At 37.7% G+C, this 24616-nt stretch overlaps 1 protein-coding gene across 1 annotated transcript in view; it reads left to right on the plus strand.

The window, feature by feature from the left end:
* The window catches only part of LOC100929018 (connector enhancer of kinase suppressor of ras 2), a 274574-nt gene that overhangs the window by 140238 nt on the left and 109720 nt on the right, over window positions 1-24616 (plus strand). The window contains exon 8 of the mRNA XM_031944609.1: window positions 21987-22021. Coding sequence (XP_031800469.1) covers window positions 21987-22021 — 35 coding nt within the window. The remainder of the gene's footprint in view (window positions 1-21986; window positions 22022-24616) is intronic.

A 24616-nucleotide genomic window follows, 5' to 3' on the forward strand; every position in this document is an offset into this window, starting at 1 on the left:
GTTTAATGTGTCATTTTTAAAAATCTGTCTATTTAGCAAACCACGACACTCACTTGATCACGAGAGAGCAAAGCTTAATTTTACCTTGGCTTTGTTACTCCTTGGGGCAAAGGAAGAACCTCTCCTTACTGTCGAACCTGAATGCTGACCAAAATGTCTTACAGAAAGAGAAAAGCTAGGAGAAAAGACAAATAAGAAATGTGCAAATTACAGTTTAACCATAGCAATTCCCCAAATCATCAAACTACCACCTTACTAACCATCCAGTGTAGATTATCAGAAGTTGCCATGAGAGTACTCATATTATATTCAACAGGCAACATTTTAATAGATCCACTTGCCTCATGCAGATATAGTCTGTAGAACTAAAAGGTTTTCCAGTGAGCCAGAATTTGAATTTAGTAAATTACAACCTTGAGACCTGCCAAGTTTCAGTAAAAATGCATGCAGATTCCCAAAGTCCCTGTCTTCCTCCCACCAATGATTGAATTCATTTTCTTCATTGTTCTTTGACTCATAAAATAGAATTAAAATGAGGCAGAACTTTCATTATTATTTTTATTCTTTTAAAGTGACAGAGGGAAATTTTGAATAAGCATTATCTTCCAGCTCAAAAACCTGTTTTGGCTTCTTTGATTTGGTCACATTAGATCTGTGGATTTCTTTTCTGACATCCTACCATTCTCTGGATGAAGAGCAGGGGTACTTCTGGATGTCAGCACAGTAATTATCTCGTTTAAACCATAGCAGCCCTGATATCACTGGGCTTAAGAAAACTAATGTCAGAGGCATTTCAGAAATTTCAGGAGAATTCGAGAGTAGACACCCATGGCAAAAGTGTGGCCCCTGGAACCATCGGGGATGCTTCACTCATAATTAAAGGTGTCCCTTGACATTTTTGTAGCCAAGAGACATTAAAACAAAAATCCCAAGGGCCAGAAATACTGGCTATGGTGATGATTCCATTTTCTGATAATATACTCTAAAGAAAGAAGACTATTACATGCCTTTTAAAAGAATCTTGGGAAACCGCTGATACAGTTAAGTCCTTTACATGTTTTCTTTTCAATTTTCCCTTTCTAGTTATTGCCACAGTCTAAACATTGATAACAATATTTATTCTCCATCTTAAAATGTAACACATCTCCAGATACATTTTTCAGACCTATTTTCCTCTGCCCACGAGCCTGAGACTAAACTCTAGCAAATAAGTATCTTGGAAAGGATTAAATTAAGATGTATAAAAAGTGTCTAGACCTGGATCTTTTGAAAGAAACTAGGGATTCTAAGAAATGGAAATGAGGGAGGGACATTCTAGGTTTCAGAGAGCCTGTGCAAAAAGGCATGGAGATCAGATTGAATAATAGTGGGCATGAGGAACAGTGAGAAACCCAAATTGGCTGGACTAAGGAGTACATGAAAGGGAATTATGTATAGTTGGGAAGACAGGCTGACACAGGTCGTGTATGTGTGTTTAAATACCAAGAAGAGGACTTTGTATTAGGTCCTAAAAATCAAAGGGAACCCCTGGACTTTTCTGACTAATATAGTCAGATCTATACTTTAGGAATATCAGTTTGGCAACTGTATTGAGGCTAGATTGGGGAAGACAGAGATTTGAGATCAAGAAACCCATTTTCCATGTGCCCAAAATCATACCTGATACTGTAACAGAATACAAAGATAAATAAGATCTTGATGGGGCAAGAAGACCCAAGGTATGTACAATTTAGAATTCAAGTCAGTAAAAATCTTTTCTTCAGTCCATAGTTATAAAGCAAGACACAAAGAAGCATTAATTGGCATATAAAGAATAATATTTCTATGGGGCAAGTAGGCTTTTGAACCAGAAGTATTTCCCACAGATATTGTATAGTGTATACTTGTGTATTGTATACAGTATGATATAATAATATAGAGTACAGATAATACAGTATATTGTACACTGCATACTTGAAGTATCCAGAAAATAGACACTTATTCTGGGTTCACAACCAGTCAGGCACTGACCCTGGGGGACAATTTATGGTATGCCAGAAGAGAGGACAGAGACTGTAGCATCCTAACCTGACACTGGCCTTGGGTGTCTAACACAGAATGGACTCTGTCTTTTGTTTTAACTCTGCACAATAACAGGAAAAAAAGACTCATCCTGTGGGTTAGCCACAGCTGCCTATTCACACTAAAATAGGGACATCAAATGGACTTATTCGGGTCAAGAAAGGAAAAAATATAGCAGCCCCTTCTCTTTGCCACCACAGCATTGCACTCAATATGTTTATAGTTGATTCGGGAAATCCAAATAATATAATAAATGCTGTGGTGGAGTAGGAAAAGCACTGAATTTGACATGAAAAGACCTGGGTTCAAGTACCAAATCTGCTTTTTTACAACTTCTGTGATAATACTCAGTTTGTCAATAGGCTGTTAAACATGAAATGGAAGGGTTACAGCAATGGGTAATCTGAAAGCAATTGACCCTCCATATGCAGTCGGGTTCACACAGTACAGGAGAAAGATTTTGAACATGATAATTATAAACATGTGCCCTTGCCCCGTGCGGCTTCATTAAGGGCAGGTACTATATAGTATTTTATTTTGTCTCTCGTGAAGCACTAGTGCTAGGGACACAACAGCCCTTTTATAAGGTTGTGGAGCTGACAAGGAACCTGAAAGATAAGTTAGTACAATTCCCTCATGTTGAAGATGAAGAAACTATGGTTGCAAATGAATTAGTGACTGTATGTATTGTGAATATCATGATTTTCATAATTATCAGTCTGATATGTGTAATGAATACACTAACCATTAAAATTTCTTAGCACTGCCTTTTGTGACTAGTTTAAGCTTGATATTGGAATGAAATGAACTACTCAGAGAAGATCTGACCATTTCACAAAAGATGTGCTTAGCCTAAGCAGAAGAAGAATATTGCCCAAGGATATGTCACTGCTTTGGCTGAGTACGGTCCCCCCCCCCCCCACTTCTTTCTGTGTCAGCCGTGGTAGCGCCCTGGTTAGGCTTGGGGGAGGAGCTGGAGCTCTCTGGGGCTTTTTATACTTACCATCAGTGGTCAGAACCTTTAGTGCTGATTAAGCCAGCACGATTATTTCAATACCTTTTAAGGAAAAGAACTATCTAAGACTGCATAGGAGCCCCGAGAGCTATACTTTCCACCACCCAGGGCCCAAATCCCACAGGCCACAGGCAGATGTTATGTCTTCACCAGACATGCCTGAGTCTTTGGAAAGCATAGGCACCATGGCTAAGGTTATTGCATCTTTTTAATAACAAAATCTCTTGGAAAATACAATTACATCAGTACTGGCTTCTTGCCAGAGGAACCAATTATTTTGTCAGATGCCATCTTGTCCATCCTTTTGTTCTCAAGTGACTTAGTGAAGATAACGATAAATTGCTTTTCAAGAACCCCTCCGCTTTAGTGTTCTTTCACAGTGAGGAGTGAACCATTCCAGAGTACAATGGGGCCTTTGTCTAAGGTCCAAAAGAGCTAATTTGCACTTTTCAAGGTGGGGGTAAGGAGGAAGCCACAGTGGGCTACCTACCTCAGGAGGTCTGTCGGTGCCTTAGTATCTTGATCAATTTCTTTAGATTCACCCCACCCCACCCCCCACTGTCGATGGTCTCATCAATCTGTTCAAAAAGGAATAGTTGAGGTGCTAAGGCCTCTCATGATTCCCTGTTGCCTGTACTCCTGGTCATGTTGCACCTCTCACACAGTTCTTTTCTTATGCTTTCTCTCATTCATGGTGCATATCTAATTATAATTATACTAGGACCAGGTCTGGAAATGACTGCACTTCGTTGGTTAGCATGTGGTGTGTGAAGCAGTTAACTCAACTGAATGTATATTTCATTTTTCAATGTCTAAAGTTAATAACTTCCAAATGAAGAGGCAGATGAGAACCAAATCATCTGGCATCTTAATTTGAATAAATTATATGGCAAATGACAGTGTGAATGGAGTGTGATAGCGAGACTGACTCCAAAAGGACTTTTACTAAGTCACTATGATTACTTTCAGCACAAGCCTAGGGATGGGATCTACTTCGATTAATGGCATTTCCCCCTTGTAATACTTGTTTGGAAAAGTCACTGAGCCTTCCTGGGCCTGTAATTGAAGGAGTAAGACAAGATGGCCACTGAAGTTCCTTCAAGCTCTCGATCTGGGAATCTATAATAATCTTTCCATATTTTCTCATTCTTTCTCTGGATCTTACACTCTAATATGTGAGATGATAATTGGTATACATATTGTTCATCCGTAAATTCAACCAAGGGGTTTTAATTCCTCCTTAAGACCACAACATAAGGTGGTTTTCCATACAAAGCAGTTATATTTAACGAATTCTGAGACTCCAGGGTACCAGAAATTCCATAGTTAATATTTGAGAATGGTCGTCAAAATTTTAAATAGCTATGTTCCCTGCATGCATATATATATTATATGTATACATATATGTGTGTATATATATATATATAAGTTTAAATATTTTGTAGAAAGTTTTCAAGACATTAAAAAAATCACTTTTTGACAAGAAACAGTCAAAAATATGCCTAAATTTGTTATTTCTAACATTTTAAGGGGAATTGAGCTTAGGAAAGGATTACTTAATTAGGTTGATGTGTGCTCATTTAAGAATGATCATAATTGGGAGAATATTATGAGTGAATCGCCTTGTATGTTCTTAATATTATCACTCCTATGGGGCAGCTTAGATGGCACAATGGATAGAGCACCAGCCCTGAAATCAGGAGGACCTGAGTTCAAATCTAGCCTCAGACACTTAACACTTCCTAGTTGCGTGACCCTGGGCAAGTCACTTAACCCCAACTGCCTCAGCAAAACACACACACATACACACACCATGGCAGGAGGGAGAATACATATATATATATATATATCATCATTTGACACCATTAAAGTTTTGACTATGTAGAAGCTATGAAACAGTCTTATTATGGGAGGTTTCATAGTCAATCAGTCTTATTATACATGGGACATCATCCCAAAGACTGACGTAAGTCACTGTAGAAGTCACCTATCACCAGAAGTAAAGAGATTTTTGCTGTGTTTGTAGCATAAAGTGGAAATAGAAGATTCTCTGATAGATATCCAGTTGAAAATATTGGAAAAGTTAGGAAAACAAAGCACTGGATTGAGAATAGCAGTCATGATTTTGTTATTTACAGACACCTGTGAATTCTTTCATCTGTCTCAGTAAGTGTCTGAGTTCACCAAGACAGGACCGCTAAGTGAACTCTTAGGAATGGATCTCCTCTTCCTTTGTTTTTATTAGCCTCTCCTATAAACCACAGAGACCTTTTTTTACTCAAAACTTATTCAAAGGCACCGGTAACTTATGAGCCTTTGAACATGCCAAAGTTTCCACAATGTCTAGGCTGTCAGGGTAGCAGGGTATTTCTACCTTGGACACTATCACGGTACCACTTCTCAGATATTTGGGGGTATGTTATTTGTCCATTGAAAGATCTCATCAGCTTCATTTAAGAAACATGGCTTACCAAAGCAGTTTCTGATTATCAATGTAAACCAAGTCTTTAAAGGAGTTTCTGCATTAGGAAAGGTTACTTGAACATTAATATCAGCCCGACTGACCACGAATGGGATTGTATTATTTGAACATAGCCGTTTTTGATGGAGCTAACCTTACAATACATCTTCCTTCTTAAAGTTATTACATTAAGGACTTTGAGTTATGGAACTACTCTTAGAAAGTCTACCTGGACAGCCGTTCCTTTTGCCCCAAGGAAAAAAAATGATCCTAGCAATATTGCCAACGACTACTCTGTAAAGACCATGCCAAGTTATATGATCAATCTCCAAAATCAGGGAAAGCTCAAATGGATGGAACAATAGATGGCAAACCAATTTTGCTTCTAACTGGCTATGCAACTTTGAGCAACTTATTATGAACTCTGGTTCTCCATTTGGGAAAAAAAGAAAAGAGGCCAGATGATTTAAAATTGCATGATTATCTGAGGGAGTTACAAATTTGAAACTTTTGAAGAGTGTACATCCTTTTCATCTGTACCTTCTACCTTGTCAGTGTTATCCTTTACAAGCTTTGATGCAAGTCAGCTGAAGTACAATCAACCACCTTCTAGCCTTAAATGGAAATCTAGGCAGCAATCCATAAAGGAAAGCACAGATTGTTACATGGCAATTATAACACTTGAATTGCTGGTTAAAATGTATGGCAACATTGTCAGGGCTGGATATTTAGGATGTCAGTCAATCATACCTAAATCATAAGGCGGAGGAAATGAATTATGAGGTAGCAGTATCAGTCAACCAGTGCCATAATCCTGAACTTATTTACTTAAAGCTGATGTGTCAGAAGAAATGAACGCATGATCATTTAGCACTCGTAGAAACAACGTTCGCCCTGTTTTCATTTCTTGCTTAGATGAATGCCCTTCTCATTCTGTCTACCCAACCAAGGTAAAGAAATTTCATGGTTTGACTGTTGCTAGTCATTTGAAGGTTTTTCTTGAAAGCTTTGAACATCTCTTTCGTTGTGTATATTTTCTGTCTTTTCCTGATAAAACAAAGGTAAATTATCCTTCACATCCTGTAGACCCAGTACTTTACATTTTGAGAGGGGAGGTAAATGTAAAAGTGTTATTCAAAAATGCTCCTTGAGTTAAGCTGTACTTTTCCCCTGGGGCTATAGAACCTTCTTTAAAGGAGAATGACAAGCGGCTTAGGAGCAGTTTCATCGTACCACAGGAATGTAAGGGCATGTTGGTTTGTGTGTTAAGCTCTGATAGGTCTTAAATCCCCATCAGACTTTAAGAAAGCTGTAGTCTTGTCCTCCTCATCCCCAGAAAACAAAATAAAACAAAACGCAGCAACAAAAATAATTTAAGAAAATGATTCTTTGTGTATCCACAGAAACTCAGAATTGGAAAAGATCCCAGTAGCCATCTAACCCAAACCAGAGCCGAACAATCGTCTCTATTTCAGTATTCCAGCAAGTGGTCAGTCATCTGACCTTTGCTTTAAGATTTCCAGGGAAAGAGACCCAACTAACCACCACCTGAGTTAGTCATTTGTGAATAGCTCCCATTGTTAAGATGTTTTCTCTTATATTGAGCGTAAATTTGTTTCACTATATTATTTATATGTTGCTTTTAATTCTGCTTCTGAGGCTAAGAAAAAAATAAGTCTGATATCTTTTCTGTATAATAGACCTTCAAATGCTTGATGACAGCTCTCCTGTCCTTTCCCTTCCAGGCTCAATACAATGATTCATTCAATAGATTCGTATATGGCATGAAACTGAGGTCCTTTCACATTCTAGTTGCCTTCTTCTGGATGCTTTCTAGCTCCTTCTGAACACAATTCTGCTCTAGATTTATACTGACTAGGACAGAGGTTCTTGCTTTCCTAATGCTACACTTGATGCTTCTCTTAAGATTCCACTAGCCTACTCAACTGGAATCATACTATTTAATCATACTATTTACTCATAGTTAGCTCACAATTTTGCAAAAAAAAACAACAACAACAACAGATGATTTTCAGGCATACTAATGTCTTGCCAAATGTCTCTCATCTCATACTTATAAAGTACAACTTTACATTTGTCTTTTAAATTAACCTAATTTGATTCAGCCCACTGTTCTATGCTGTCAAGATCCAACCAGTCAAAGAACAGCATGAGAAACTGGACTCTTGAGTGTTATAGTATTGAAGTGAAAAGTACCAAAATAGAAGGAGAAGAGGACCACAGGCACATTTTGCATGTTCCCTTTTACCTAGGTCTGGCCTGCATAGTGATGAAAGCATCAAAGGGATAAGTGTCCTTTTCCTCTTGGATTCTTCTAAGGTAAGATCAAGGAAGTTACAAAAAAGCTCAGGATACAGGAACGAGTGGCAGAGGCAGCAGCTAGAAGATGACTTGGCTGTCATAAATTGTGCTTTGGAAGGGATACACTTGACCTGAATCATGAATTCCTCTCAAACCCATGCATCAGGCCCTTCCCAATTGCTGCAAGATGCTCTCAGATGAAGGCCACAATAGTATTCGCAGACTTTTGTGCATATTCCTCTCTACCTTCTCCCATCAGGGAGAACTAAATATTTAACAACCTTCTGTGCAGCCAGGAGACATGACAAATATTGAGCTTAAAATGTTCCTGGAATGTCATCATTCAGCCTGGTCAACCAAGCTATAGGCAGCACACACAAGTAGGTGGTGTTGGTAAATGAAGAGCATCCCAAATGTGCTTTATCAAGGTACATTCTGCAAAAGGGCTCAATTAGGAATATCGCTCCCATGATATATTGCTAGAATTTTAATCACATGATATAACATATCATCCCTCGGAATGGATGCAGTGTACTCACCTAAGTAAAAAGCCTAAAATTGCCCACTTTCAGGTTAACAGGCCACACAGCACAGCCAAGAGTGTAATGTAACCAATTGCTCTTATTAGTGTTTGAATATGGGAAAAGATTCGGGAACTTTGCATAACTCTCTCTGATGGTGAAATACCTAATTTTTAATGAAAATCCCATGCCCTCCAGTCATATTTCATAATGGAAGAAGCTATTACAGCTGGTTGGGTTAGCATCGGGCTCCTGATGTCAGGGTGTAGGAGTTGTTAAGGTAAAAATGAGATGCTACAATTCGATATACCATTCAAACAAATCTCTTATGAATGGCCTGTTTCCTGGGAAGTTTATCCTAGAGTCAAGGTAAAGTGATTTGAAACAAATTCTACCTCCATCGTTCCTTAGTGACATTTATCAAGTTTTGGACTTTACTATGCTCTATTTTGCTGGCCTTAGAAGTTGAACTATCTTGTTAAGCAAAAGCATTATAATAGCAGGTTCCTTGAAGAATAGACTAAAAGAGCTTTATAAAACCATGTATATTGTTCTCAGAGACTACTGAATTATAGTCTGTATTAAATTATACATTTGTGAGCAATCATGCTGAAAGGACCAGCTGAAAGGATATGGGGGGAGAGACAAATAGAGGATCAAAGCAGTATTCATGAGAACATGGGAATGTTCAAGAGAAACCATCAGCCATTTGCTTGTGACAGATGAAAACAAACAAACAAACAAACAAACAAAAAAGAGTTACGTTCTAGTAGCCATGATGAAATGGGGCCGCCCATTAAGTCCCACAACGGTGAACTTCTAGGATCTTTGTATATAGTTATGGCAAACTGTCGGGCTTACATTCTGATTTGCCAAACGCTGACTTACACAGAATGTTTTTTTTAATGCAATTTAATTACTTTCAAGCATGTAAGGTATTACCAGGTAGGTCTTCCGGGACCTATTCTACTCAATAAATGAGAATGACTTGCAATAATCACCTCAATTTCCAGGTGTGGTTTAATGGGAAGAACTCTTTACCAGGAATCAGCACACCTGAGTTCTAGAGGCAGTCTGCCACAGACTCACTGTGGGAACATGAGCAAATAATTTCATCACTCACAAAACTGCCTCAGTTTTTTGATCTGTAAAACCAGGGCAGGCCTAAATAATCTCTAAGATCCCTACCACCTCTAAGACATCATGTCTCAATTGTATATAAAGGAGTCCCTTCATACCTAAAAATTTTGTTCTCAAGCAGGTTAGATTATTTCCTTCCGATTTTCTTGGCACTCATTCTTTGTTCAGCATAGACGTTTTTTTCATACATCTCATATCTATGAGATTTATCTATTTATTTATTTATGAGGTTTATCTAAACCTCGGACCAGCCTGCGTGTGAAGTATTTCAAATTCCAAATTATTTAAGTCTGAATTAATGAAATCCCATAATAAAATTTCATGGTATCACAGATTGCTGAAAATCTTTTAGTAATACAAAGATGTTCATTTTAGTACTATTTGTTGCAATAAGATTTAATCTGCATGCTATTTCTAAAAGAAATCCAATCTGATTTTATCTTTTTATGTCTTTTTTCATTGTTAAGCATCTGTCTTATATACAGGTCAACCTGACCCACCTTTATGACACAATAAACCATTCATCATGTTACATGAAAAAGGCTCTTAGTGGCCTTTATACTTAAATTTGGGCTAATTACTTTCAACTAAATTGTAATTGCTACTGATTTTCATGTTGTGTATGATTAAAACCCTTATTTAAAATCTAAAATACATTGCACTAGGGACACAGTCTGGATATAGCCATAATGGAAGCTACATTTCTTCTAGTTTGATTTTTGAAAAATTGAAACTTTTCAAACAACTATGCTACATTGTCAGAATTTTCCAAAGATGTCAGTGTTAGTCATGGAGTTTTCCTCTAGTATGTTCCAGATTAGAAATAATGTGGAATGATGGATGTGGAGCTGAACTAAGAGCTGGGATGAGGTAGATTCATGCCCTGTCTCCAGGACTGTACTGACTGTGTGTCTCTGGGCGAGTCACTTAATGGTGTAATCTCTACCCCTTATTAGAATTTGTGCCAGAAAGTGGAAGGAAATCCAAAAATAGAGTGCCATTCAGCCTAAATGTGAGGAGAGCACATAGAAATATATTTATAAATAGACATATAATGCCATCAGCATAATGTCACTGACAAACGGGAACACCTGGAGACTTCACCATCCACAGGAAGTTCTTCAACCTGGACTCTGTCATGGATCTCCTCCAGCCCAGAAGGCAAATATAAGCATACTGTTTTATGCTACAATGGATATTTCTTATCAGAGAGTCTTTGAACAGGGGTGTTTTTGTCAGTACATCTTCCTGCAAGTTTTCTGACCTTTTTCTGTTCCCCTGTTCTTCTACCTGAAACTTTATTCCAGCCCTGGAATTCACATATCTGAAATACTTTGTCCCTCCAGCCTCTTCCTTCATTTGTGGAGGGCAACTAGGTCTCTTCTTCAGGCTATACTCAGGCCTTCTTTACCATGCCCCAAGCTAGATACTTTCCCTCATTCTACTTTTCTGTTTTTTTATATGTTATCTTCCCCAATTGGAATGTAAGTATCTTGAGGGAAGCAACTGTCTTTCTACTTGTTTTTGTATTCCTAGCACTCAGCACAGGGCCTAGCACATAGTATATTTTTAATAAATGCTTGTTGCCTGATTGACTAACAGGGAGTCAGAGATCATTCTTTCAAAAATAGTTAAGGAAAGGTCCTAAGCAATTTTTTCATGGCTCCTACTTTCTTTTAGGTAATACTTAGGTAATTGATTTAATCTATTATATAATATATAATATAATAGATTATACAATCTATTTAAATAAAGTGATATTAGCATTCAAGTGGGGAGGTTTGGTTTTACCATCCTTGAAATAGTTCATGATGATTTTGAGAGATCTTTTCTATTTTTATCCATTTTTAATCCTTCTATTTGCATCCTTGAATGTCCTTGAAATGTCTTTTCTTCTTTTGGTATTTTGACAAACTTTCTTTAAACTGATTTTACCCCTCACTACTTCTGTCTCCTTCTATGAGATGATACTGCTCATAACCATCCGCCATTCTACATAAGGCTTTACAAATGAGTTTCTAGGCTAATCTGGTGTTGCCTTTGGCAGCTCTCCCCCTTTATTTGGCAAAGAAGTCAGATATTTGTTGGCTAAAGTGCTTTCTGTGGGTTTTTTGGTGATCTTGTTGTGGCAATGAATTTGAATTGATTTAATTTATGGAGGAAATTGTTATATTCAGTGTCAAGGTCATTCCTTTTGTCTATTTCCAAGTTTTGATTGTCAGGTACTTGTTTAAGTAGTTCAGGGTTAATTTTTTTCAATTATATTACTATATCCTTTTCCCATAATTCTTTATTAAACTAATTCTGATCTTAGCTCTGTCAAGTCAATTATCTAACTATACAATTGACAGCGTGATAACTCCCATGACAACAAAAAGTCTTTCCTGAATGTTAAAATATCATCTATTTTTATATTTTAACATATTATTTGATACTCAGCATGTCTAGTGCCTACTTTTTGAAAGAAAGAGTTTGTGATATAGTGGTGTGAGGATTTAAAAAATATCTACAAGTCTTTAGCTTCTTTTATTTTGTTCTTCTTGATTTATGTTTGGTCATATGTTTCTCCTTAGTCTCAACTTTTCTTACCTTTGCCTTGAAGTCACCAAATATCAGAATATAGGTTCATTTAATTTAAAAGGCCTTATCAAGCTCTTCATAGAATTTCTCTACTGCTTCAACCTTAGTAAATGATGTTGGTATATATACTATAATTATTTTCATGATGGTCTTTTTCTAAATAATGACTGTTAACATTGTAATTTATGACAACTATCCTGTGAGATAATGCTTCTTGTTATTCTTGGGCATAAGTTAAGACCCACTCTGCTAACTTCTCTTTTTGCCCTTCCAGGGAATACCTTTGAGTCATCCTTCAATTAAACTGTAATTTCCTTTTTCTTCAGATTTTTATATAGCAAGAATGTCAAGGTTGATAAACCACCTTTTTTAGTCTGTATGTCTATATGTTCTGTCATTGGTCACTGGACAAGTTTCTCATGTAAGGATATCAGTAGTAAAATTAAAGTTTATTGATGATGTGAAAACTATGTGATTCTGTCCCCTTTCCCATCATTCTGTCATCACTGCAGAAGATCACATAGGGACCAAGGACTATTGTTTCATGGATTTCCATAGTTTAAAAATGCCATCCCTTTGTGGCCATGCTGCTGGTGATATGACTCTCTGTAGGTAACACAGTTGGTCTTCAGAAAAATTGCCTCTCTATGTTGCCTAGCTTTCAAGAAACCAGGATTACTCACACATCATAAAGAGGCATCAAAGTAGGACTTTGTTTCCAGATAACTGGGTCCATTTATGGTTGCACCAGTGTATTATTAGTGTGCCTGTCTTTCCACAGTCCCATAGATTTTGATTATTTCTCACCATTCCCCTCCAAGCAATATGATGAAAGATGGAAAGAGCCAAAAGTAAAGTAGGAGGGTAGGCAAATGAATACACACTATAGGTGGAGTTGAGGATTAGCTAACTGTTTGGAAAACAGTTTTGTATCATATGAGAAAACTCAGACCCAATGATTCCTTTGGTATATTTATATCCCCAAGGAAGTCCAAACTAGAAAGAACATTCCATATACACCAAAGCATTCACAGCAATACTTTTTGTGGTAGCAAAAAAAACTGAAAAGAAGTCTTTTGTCCATCAATTGAAGAATGGCTGAACAAATTGAGATATATGAATGTAATGTCCTTGTACCTGAAGAAAAAACAAATATAAGGATTCCCGAGAAACATGGAAAGATTTATATGGACTGTTGAAGAGATATATAAGCAAAAGCAAGAGAATATTAAACATACTGAACAAAATGGCATGAACAGAAACCATACTAAATGTGGTCAAACCCTGATCATAATGTCCATTTTCAGCCTGTGAGGCAAATTATGAAATATACATATTCAGATTTGTTTACTATATTTCTAGGTTTTGCTTATGTTTTAAACAGGGAAGGATTCCTGGTGTAGAGATACCAGGGGAAAAACTTCCAAAAAACCCAAGAAGGTTTTGACTTAAAAGTAAAATAAAGCAATATAAGTAGAATACAAGTTCTTTGAGTGCAAGCGATTTTTAAAAAATTTGTCTTTGTATCCTCAAAACCTCTTCCCTTGTATGTAATAGGCATTTAATAAAATCTAGTTGAATGAAACTTGGGACAAAAAAGGACAACATCAGGAATGTTCAAAATCAGACTAATCTGATAGCCCCAAGGGAACAAAAAGTAGTAAAAAAAAAAAAAAAAAAAGGTAAGTTTACTCACATTGGAAAAAAGAGGATCCAAAAGAGCTAGGAACCCTATCCAGAAGAGATGAGGTGATAATACCAGTTGGGAGAAGGCAGAGCCACTCAATTCTTGTTTTGCTTCTGTTTTCTCTTTGGATTGGAAAAGTGAAAAAAGAATTGGCTGATAGAGATCCACTGCCCATGGAAAATAAGAGCGCCGCTAACTGCCCTTGATGAATGTAATGTTCATGTAATCCAGCCCAGATGAACTATACCATAGGGTAAGATGTGACTGCTATCAGCCACTGTCCCTGGCCTTTGAAAGAGCAGAAGGATTTTTCACAAATGAAGAAGGGCATCTGCTAGGAAATAAATACAGTCTGCAATGTAAAATCCAGTGTTCCTGAATTAGTTTTATGGCAAACTTTTGGAATGCTTATGACAATTAGGGAATGTCTTAAAAAGGAACTGGTGCTAATGAAGAGCCAGCATGGCTTCCACAAAAACAGGCTATACCAGGCTAACATGATTTGCTTTCTTGACAAAGTTTCTAAAATGGTAGGTTGGGGAAGACTGTAGATATGGTTTGCCTTGATTCTAGCAAAACAATTGATAAGCTATGTTTGTGAAGAAAAAATTAGATGTGGACCAAAAGATGGTACGATTAGGTGGATTTGGATCTTCTTGAATGACTGGACTCTGGATAGCCATGAATGGTTTCTTATCAACTGGAAGGCTTCCTCCAGAGGAACACTCCAGGGATCTCTTTTGGCCCTGTACTGTTTTAAATTTTGGTCAGTTAACAGAATAAAAGCATTGATGGCATACCTATCATATTTGCCAGTGACATAAAGCTGGAAAGGATAGGTAACATGATTGGACAGCAGAATAAGGATTCAAAAAGATCTTGACAGGCTGAAATGCTGAGCCAAGTCAAATAAGGTAGAATTCAATAGAAAGAAATCTCTTCATAGTCACAACAGGGAAGGTGAAAAATAGATAGCATAGCCATAGCAGAGGCAAATTAGAAAAAGGACATTCAATGGGCCACATTCAAACGTTGGTCTATACAGCCTCATTAGACATTTCAGTTATGGTTTTTGTCCTTGACATCTATTTTTTAAAAACTCTTTATAAAAACAGTAGGAGTAAGTGAATTCAAAGTGTACTTTTCTTTATATCTGTGATACAATAAACTGATTTTATGGGAGACTTAGGCCAAAGTTGTCCTCTACAAGCAATAGTAATCTTGAATATCCCTTTCTCCTAGATATAAATAATTGGTATAGTACCCCTTTGTCTCTCTGCCTTTACAGGTCGTGTATAAGAAAAAAACCTTATTTTAATGTGTCGTGCTATAAATATCACTTCTTGTTTAGTCATAGAGGATGCTATGGTGTGAGGGGCCCTTAAAATATACAAAAGCGATCAAAGAAAAGAAAACAATGTAGACAAGATTAGAAGGCAAGCAATAAACTGGGAAAACATTTTTACAATCGAAGGTTCTGATAAAGGCCTCATTTCCAAAATATATAAAGAATTGACTCTAATTTATAAGAAATCAAGCCATTCTCCAATTGATAAATGGTCAAAGGATATGAACAGACAATTCTCAGATGAAGAAATTGAAACTATTTCTACCCATATGAAAAGATGTTCCAAGTCATGATTAATCAGAGAAATGCAAATTAAGACAACTCTGAAATACCACTACACACCTTTCAGATTGGCTAAGATGATACAGAAAGATAATGCGGAATGTCGGAGGGGATGCGGGAAAAGTGGGACACCGATATACTGTTGGTGGAATTGTGAATACATCCAGCCATTCTGGAGAGCAGTTTGGAACTATGCTCAAAAAGTTATCAAACTGTGCGTACCCTTTGATCCAGCAGTGCTACTACTGGGCTTATATTCCAGAGAGATCTTAAAGAAGAGAAAGGGACCTGTATATGCACAAGTGTTTGTGGCAGCCCTGTTTGTAGTGGCCAGAAACTGGAAACTGAGTGGATGCCCATCCATTGGAGAATGGCTGAATAAATTGTGGCATAAGAATATTATGGAATATTATTGTTCGGTAAGAAATGACAAACAGGATGAGTACAGAGAGGTCTGGAGAGACTTACAGGAACTGATGCTGAGTGAAATGAGCAGGACCAGGAGATCATTATATACGTCAACAACAAGACTATATGATGATCAATTCTGATGGACATGGCCCTCTTCAACAATGAGATGAACCAAATCAGTTCTAATAGAGCAGTAATGAATTGAACCAGCTATAGCCAGGGAAAGAACTCTGGGAGATGACCATGAACCACTACATAGAATTCCCAATCCCTCTATTTTTGTCCGCCTGCGTTTTTGATTTCCTTCACAGGCTAATTGTACACTATTTCAAAGTCCGACTCTTTTTCTACAGTAAAATAACTGTTTGGACATGTATATATATATATATATATATATATATATATATATATATATGTATATTTAACTTATACTTCAACATATTTAACGTGTATCGGTCAACCTGCCATCTGGGGAAGGGGTGGGGGGAAGGAGGGGACAAATTGGAACAAAAGGTTTGGTGATTGTCAATGCTGAAAAATTATCCATCCATATATGTTGTAAATAAAAAGCTATAATAAAAAAAGAAAAGAAAACAATGTGGAAGATTTCAGAACTCTCATCAGTGCGGTAACAAATCATGAGATTAGAAAGCTGATGGTGAAAAATGCCTTCTGTCTCTTGGGTGGTAGACAATAAGTGCTGAATGAAACATTCATTTTCAGACATAATCAATATATTGAATTGTTTTACTTGACTCTATTTGTTAGAAGGCAAGGTTCTATTGAATTCAGTAGGAACTGATAATGATTTTAGAAGAAAAGAACATCAATATAAAACATTAAAAATAATAAAAGAAAATGGAGGTGAAAAATGAGCCCATTTTTTGAACCCTAATGACATTTTAAAAGTCAGTAATCTTGCCCATTCAGTGAACTTGAGAAAAGTTGTACCATATTTATTCTAGCTCTCCCCCACACCAAAAAAAAAAAAAAACACAAAAAGTGTGTTCTGACTGGCATTGACAATATCCTTGTGGATAAGAGTCATGAGCCTTTGTATTGCTCCTCGGCTTATATGGCAAAAATTTATCTGGAGACCAGCCTTATAGAATCCTCATGCACTCCAAAAATGTTCTATCTGGAAAAAAAACTAAGTCAACTCTGACTAGACTCAGTCCAATTAAATAAGCATTTATTAAGTTCCTACTATGTGCAAGGCACTGGGCTAATCTCTGGATTAACAAAAAACAATTGCAAAAATACTCCTTTACTTGAAACAGCATATCAGAAAACAGTGATGAAAAGAGCTGAGAACAACAAAAGACCAGAAGATCCCCCTCCTAAGGTGCTATGAATGTATAAGGTATTGATGAGAGAAAAAATGCCTACTCTTGTTGGGTGGGGATGTGTATAAGAGATGAGCTACTTTGTATGAAAATAAGAGCACCTCAGAAAGCACGGGAAGCAGAAACCAAGTGGGGATAAGGGGAGGGAAAAGAATAAGGGACAGCAATGGCAACAACAGAGCTGGAAGGCAGCAGGCACTGACAAGAGAAAGATGGCAACCAGAAAAGAGAGACAAGCTACCACAGTTCAGTGTTAGTTTACTTAGAGAGCAAGGGTTGTTGTTGTTGTTGTTGTTGTTGTTCCAGTCACATCCGGCTCTCCTTGATTCCATTTGGAGTTTTCTTGGCAAAGATATTGGAAAGATTTTTCCATTTCCTTCTGCAGTTCACTGGGTGAAATGACCTGTCTAGGGTCACACAGCTAGTAAGTGTCTGAGGTGAGATTTGAACTCAGGAAAATGAGGCTTGCTGATTCCCAGCCCAATGCTCTACTGCAGCACCACCCAGCTGCCCCTTAGGGAGCAAGTAATTCCTTATATTTCAGTAGTTCTGGAAAGTAGGGGTATATGACATTTCTACTCTCTGCATCTTGGAGTTGGGAGGAGGAAGGGTTTCACCCACTTTGAAGTTCCAGTTCTCAAAGGGTAAACTCTTAGTTCTCCACAATTTTCTCATACTCAGAACTAATCATTCCACAAATATGCCAGTTTGTCAAGGTTTTACCGTGTATCACATTTCAACAGGGAAGTCTGTATTATAGATTGACCTCTCATGCCGTGTCTCGCTGAAGCTCTCATATTAGATGACTTTGTAATCAACTTGTCTTATGTATAAATGATTCTAGGTAGCAAAAATAATCAAACATTTTGACAGAAGATGGCTAGAAAATGACATGGAGACAAGAGGTTGCTTTTCCTCGTAGTTTCCTTCAGTTATTGGGTTCCTTAAAATTCTGTCTGTGTCTGTGTCGAGCCCTGGCATAGACTTCTAAACTCACAGAGTGTTAGAGGCAGAAGGAATCTTAGAGTTCATTTAGTTTCTCATCTTCCACGTGAGGCAAAGTCACTCACCTGGTCTGGTCACGTAGTAATTAATAAGTTAGAGAGCTGGGACCAGAGGCCAGGACCCCATCCAGTATCCCAAATCATCCAGCAGTTGTGAGTAGTTAATTTTTTTTTGCTATCTTTGCAATGAGAAAAGCTGAAAAATTAAGGAAAATAACTCAGTTTTGTGCTGTTGTGACAAAGTGATTCATGCAAGAACTCCCATCTGCGTAGCCTCCCTTCATTTCTATTGAAACATTAACATACTGTTAACAGGAAAATGTTGTCCGTACACTGTGCATCATGACTATAAGTACCTGACAGATGCTTCTGGTTGTGAACCTAATGTGGAATGGTGAAACAAAGGTGTTGAACACAGCCTACAGACTCCATGAGACCCATAACACTTCTGAGTAAACTGGAATCAGATTAAAATGTCACTAGGAAGTATTTAACGAAATAAATAGGAAACAATGGAGATCATGCTAATTTGTGGCTAAGTCAATATGGGGCCCTTAGAGATCTATATCTATTTGAGTTTGACAACAAACTAGAATGTTCTAGAATGTCTCCAAATGTGCAAAGAAGCTCATTATTCTGACATAGTAACTGGCTCCTCCACTACTTTACTCATTCCATATGAGTAGCTAATAATGGCTAGCTTTTCAAATCAATCCATTAAAAAAATGAGGCATACAAAATTTTAGCTATCATTTGCTTGAATGAGTAATACGACCTTTGAAAAGACACATATTGTACAAAGGCACTGATCAAGTTACTCATTTGCCAAGTTGTTATGCCAAATGGAATGTCTCTGCAGTGGAATATTTTTAAAAATTGGGATTAAAAATAAGGGCTTTGACAGGCAGCTGATCTCTCTCTCTCCTCTGCCCCTTATCCCACTTCTTTTTCCCTCTCACTCCTTCCTTTTCTCCTTTTGCTCTCCCTCTTTCCCTCTCTCTGCTTTTCTTCCTCCAAGCCTACCAACAACAAGAGGAAAGAACCAAAGCAAAAGCAAAGACAATCTTGTATCCATATCCCACACAACTCTTCTCCCTTGGCAAATTCTGGTGACTCTGACTCCTTACTTCTCCCTAAAGGCAATTGGAATAGATACCAGACCTCACAAAGGGGACCAGATTCTCAAGCCACCTCCGATTTCAAGGAAAAATTCTATAAAAGTAGCAGTTTTTAGATAATAATGGAGGCCCACCCTATTTAAACATTGTATTCCTTCAGTATGTTTGAATATACTTGACCTGGTCACATATTAGATGCCCACTGGGCCAAGAGTTCTTAGTAGCCACTGAGTCATCCTAGATGTCTGAGACATACTTCTGAACTTGTCATTCAAATATATGAAATCCATGTGTATTCACATACAAGGGCCTTGATAGAAAAGAGAGATTGCTTTCAGTGCTTGAATTTCAGGCATCTTGGTCATCAAGCCTTCTTCTCCCTGGATGACCTCTTTCATTCCCCCTCCTTCCTATCAAAATCCTCCTTCATCATTTAAAAGTGTGTCCCAAATCCCACCTCTTGCAGGAAGACTTAACTCATTATTCTGATCAAAAGTGACTACTCACTCCTCGGAACTCAAGATCACAGACTTAAACCCAGAAGTGACCTTAGAGGTGCTTATAAATAAGGAAACTGAGACCCAATTCAGTAACTTGTCTAAGATTAATCACACAGGTAGCATTATGGACTTGGGATTTGAAACCAGTTTCTCTGATGCCAAATGTGGCAGCATCACTACTATCCCATGCTTCTCCCTCCCACCCGTGCTTTATACTGCCCAAGATGTTAATTATTTGTGTACAAAATTTATTTCCCCACCCAGATTATAAGATACTGGAAGGTAGAAACTATGTCCCATACAACCCTCCACCACCTACACCCCAGTTCATAGCATCCAGCAGAATGGCTTACAGTAGATACTCAGTCAGTAGGTTTGCCATATAAATCCATGTGCTTGGCAGCAATAACTTGGTGGGCCATTGTAATGGAAAATTTCACCTCAACCTAGTGCTGTCCTGGATCCCTCCTGAGCAGCCAATGTTCTATGGCACTGGGGAGAAAGAAAAGTGAAGAGAAAGAGGATGAATTCCAGCTGGGTACACAAAACAAATGATTAGTCAATTATTATGTAGAGATCACCTGGAATAGCACTTATTTCCCCCCTAGGTTTTCTTTCAGCCAGATGTAGAGCATGCAGTGTGGATTGTTCCAATGGTTCATTATTTCTAACACTTAAATATAGTCTGTGGAAAATCTCTACGACTAAAACTAACATTTCCTATTCACTGTTTGTCAGGTTTTGACTTCGAATCAATGTGTAATGAAAAATGTCTAAAGTAATCCAAAAGCAGCATGAGTTGGTATGCTAATAGTTCTGCCATTTGGGATTTGTTAAATTTATAGGCTTAGGTTCAAGCCAGAAAACTTGTCTCAAAAAATCTTAACTTTTCTAAAGTTTTTGAAAATGTCCATTATCTGAACAGGAAATTCAATGTTGTGCTAAGTGAGGCTTTCTAATATTAAGGCATTTCTTAGTCCTTTTATTTTGGACTTGAAAAAAATGGGCAATTTGTCCAACAAGTCAAGTGGTACTAGCACATAGAAACAAAGAAGACCCTTAGCTATGAGAAACCCCAACTGAGTTCAGCTCTCCCAAATGAAAGGCCAGAAATTTGGTATAAATAAGGGAAGAGAGAATGCCTACGACACTAAATTCAATTACATTTTAGATATCCCAGAATCTGGATGAATGATGGTTTTGCAAACTGTGGCTTCCATTGTTGCATGCATGGATCCCTCGTAATGTCTAAAAATAAATCAGAGAAGTTCTACAAATATCAATATTATTGCTGCTCAGCTACACATGAGCTTTTGTATTATCATTATCTGAAACTTGACATTCACATTCTAAAAGAATTTGTTAAATGAGTATCTTCTACAGGAATTGTCCATCCATATATTTGTTGTAAATTGGTATACCTTGTAACGTCCATAATGGTCATGTCCATGTAAAACTAAAACATTTGGATTGCAAGTAAAATTTTTCTTCTATCATCTACTTGTTTCTAAATGCTTGAATGTTTGGCATTGTGGTAACAAAATATTGAGTGACGTTGTGAATTTCTCTTATTTTGTCTCAGTCTTTTGTTGTCATATAGACACAGACTTTGTCAGAGGAAGTGGTATTAGCAAGTCCCAAGCCAATAAATGTATTTTTAGAGCTTAAAATTAGTTTACAACAACAAAAACGTATAGCCCTGGATTGTTTAAATTATGTCAAAATTAATGCACACTTGTCAACAACTTACTTATAGTCTGAATCTGAAGATGGATAATGTCACAAAAAAGCTAAAAACAATCTTTTGAGGAATTTCTCTGTTCCCCACCCAACTAAATGGAAATATAAATGGCATATGAAAGTCTCTTAGTAGCGTGTAAATCAAACTTGGTTGTTTAATCAGAAATTTACCTATTTCATTTCAAGCATGTTCAGCTTTTTTAATATTCTTGGAGAGGTACAGCAGTTTACATCTGAGAATTCATTTATTTGTTCTTCAGTTGTTTTGATGTGTTTTTGGACATATCCCCTCAGAGTAAAAGCCAAGGCTCTTTTTGATGACCTTACTTTCCTGTCTGTCATTCTTGTCCACCCATTGGTCAGGAAGTGAAGGTTTGTCATCTAGAGCTCCATGATAGCTTGAATACTAACCATGAACTTCACTCTCTCTCTTTCTTTTTTTTTTTGTAGAGAGGTGGAGACAACATCCGTGGAGATTCTGACAGGTAAAGTAGCATGCTCTTTTTGTGTAACTAGTCCAGTTTCTATTATACCATCACAGGTTCATGTTCTCAGGGGAAGTGAATTTGTTTGCTCAGAGGTACCCTGTAATTTTTAGTTAAAGAACATAAGCTTAAAGATTTCAGATAGACATTGAATTAGAGAATTTGAAAAGAATATCTACTTTTTATGTTTTCTTGAATTCTATAATGGTCAAATGCTTTAAAAAAAAGCCAAACATAAATTCAAAGTGCCTTTCTAATTGACTTCATGTTGGATGGGAGGTGGAAAATTCATACAATAGAAATAATTTCTTACAAACAATATTTGGAAATGATAGAACCATCTTCCAAGATGTTATTTATCTTTGTTTAACATATGATAAGAAATAGCAGTACTCTTGTCACAGTCAGTGTCCAAGAAGTAGCAAGACCTACTATGATATAGTTTCTTTTCAACTCGGTCAATGGTTTTCATTTAGAGAAAATAGTTCATCTATTTTATTCCAAGCAATAAAGCTGCCTTTCTAGTCCTTCACAAAAATCACATGCCAGGACAGTTACCGCCAGTTTGTCTCTGTGTAGAACTGATTCAGTCCTGGTTCCACTGGGGCAAAAAGAAAAATATCAAGTGTTTCCATGTCAGTAAGTAAATAGCTGAAATATGGACTATGTGGATTCTCCTCTGATTCTTTGAGAAAGGGGTAGTGACCATTTTCTCAGAACACAGAAGGACTCTTCTGGCAACAAGAAACCAATTTTGAGATTGAGAGTTGCCAGGGCTTCTTCTCAGGTAAATTTGATCTTAGGTAGTGAAACAAGTTTAAGTGCTCAAACTACATTTCTTTGTTCTTTTATTAATTTAACAGCAGGGTTTCTTTCCTGCCCTTTGATTTTTATAGCATCTTAAACAACACGGTGTCTCTCCCCTTTATTCCTTTCTGCCACCCAATTTGTGTGTTTCTCATAATATGAATTTTAGTGTATATTCTGAATTAACAAACGTCACTTATGCAAAACGATTAGTGTATCCTGTGATGGCACAATGTAATGGAAACAATTTTCCATTACAATTATGGTAATGATCATTCTTTTCCTGGGGATAAAATGAACTTGTTATTTCCATTGGGCGAACACAGGCAAACTCCTTGATAGCAAGTCCGAGGACATATTTCAGATACTTTTGTATCCACCTTTTAAAGATGGGGAGAGGGTCTCTTCCATCTGGGGCTGTTCTCCAGCCTTGGCAGCATCTAGCTCTGATGAGCCTCCCTGACCTTATGGCCTTACCTAAGAGCTGCCAAAGACCAGGTTGCCTGATGGTGGCCAGCACCTGGAGTAGATTAATGACTATAACTGGAAGGCCCAAGTGCTCTCTGTCCCACACTACTTGAGAAGTGGCCACTTCTGAGGCTCAGCCCCATGGCCTGATTTCAAACCACAATCCCAGGATTTTGCGGCAACTAGCAAAGGACTCTGGCTGCATTCCTTCTAGCGCTTAGCAGGGGTCCGCAAACTTTTTAAATGGGGGCCAGTTCACTGTCCCTCAGACTGTTGGAGGGCCGGACTACAGTAAAAACAAAAACTTTGTTTTGTGGGCTTTTAAATAAAGAAACTTCCTAGCCCTGGGTGAGGGGAATAAACGTTCTCAGCTGCCGCATCTGGACCGGAGGCCATAGTTTGAGGACCCCTGAAGATCGTGAGGGACTTTGAGAGCTGCTCATCAAACATGTCATTGTTTGTCCTCGAAAGTAAGCTCCTCTATCTGGCTTTCAAGGCCTTCTGTGATCTGTTAATTTCTACCTATAAATTTTCTACCTATAAACTGGGGTTCTTTCTCTTCCTCAACACAAAGCTTCCATTCTAGTATCACAGGTCCACTAGCTCACTCCTTTGCTCATGCTAAATGCCTACTCCTCTTCCCTCTGCTTATCTAAGTCATGTCCACCTGATATTCTTGCTGCTACACAAAGCTACAATCCCCAAAGTCTTTCAATCCACACTGGGTCCTTGACTCTGATTGCACTGAAGAGTCACTGCCTCATAATTTATTTACGTCAGTATTCTGACAAATAATATGATCTTGTCAATGGTGGTAGTGAAGCCTGTCCATATCCTCCCCTTATCTGGTACCAGATTATGTGTGTCCTACAACAAATCCCCCACAGATTCTGTACCCGTTGTGCTGGGGGCTTTCCTCTTTTCTCCTGTCATTGGATAGATACTAATGGAACCCATGGACTATCCATGTTATAGTATATCCACACTCATCATGTGCCTCTGTGTCTCCCATTGCATGATTCTCAGTTTGATTTATTTGTAGACAACCACTCCGTAACTGGCAGCTAAAGGGTATTGTTGGAAGAATGCAGGTGTTAGAAAGATGGGCCTTTGTTTCGTTGAGAAGTGTGGGGTCAGTACAGCTCCCTCCTCTATTCAGAGCCCATACTTTAGCACCAAAATATCATTCTGACTAGAATATGTTGGTTTTATCTGTTCAAGTAAAGTTAAGCTCCAATGGCCAGCAATAGTATCTTCTTGTTCTTTTGCATCCCACACAGAGCTGAGCAAAGCATAGGATCTTAATAAATACTTGCTGAT

The sequence above is a fragment of the Sarcophilus harrisii genome, chromosome X (genome assembly GCF_902635505.1).
Source record: "Sarcophilus harrisii chromosome X, mSarHar1.11, whole genome shotgun sequence".
NCBI lineage: Eukaryota > Metazoa > Chordata > Mammalia > Dasyuromorphia > Dasyuridae > Sarcophilus > Sarcophilus harrisii.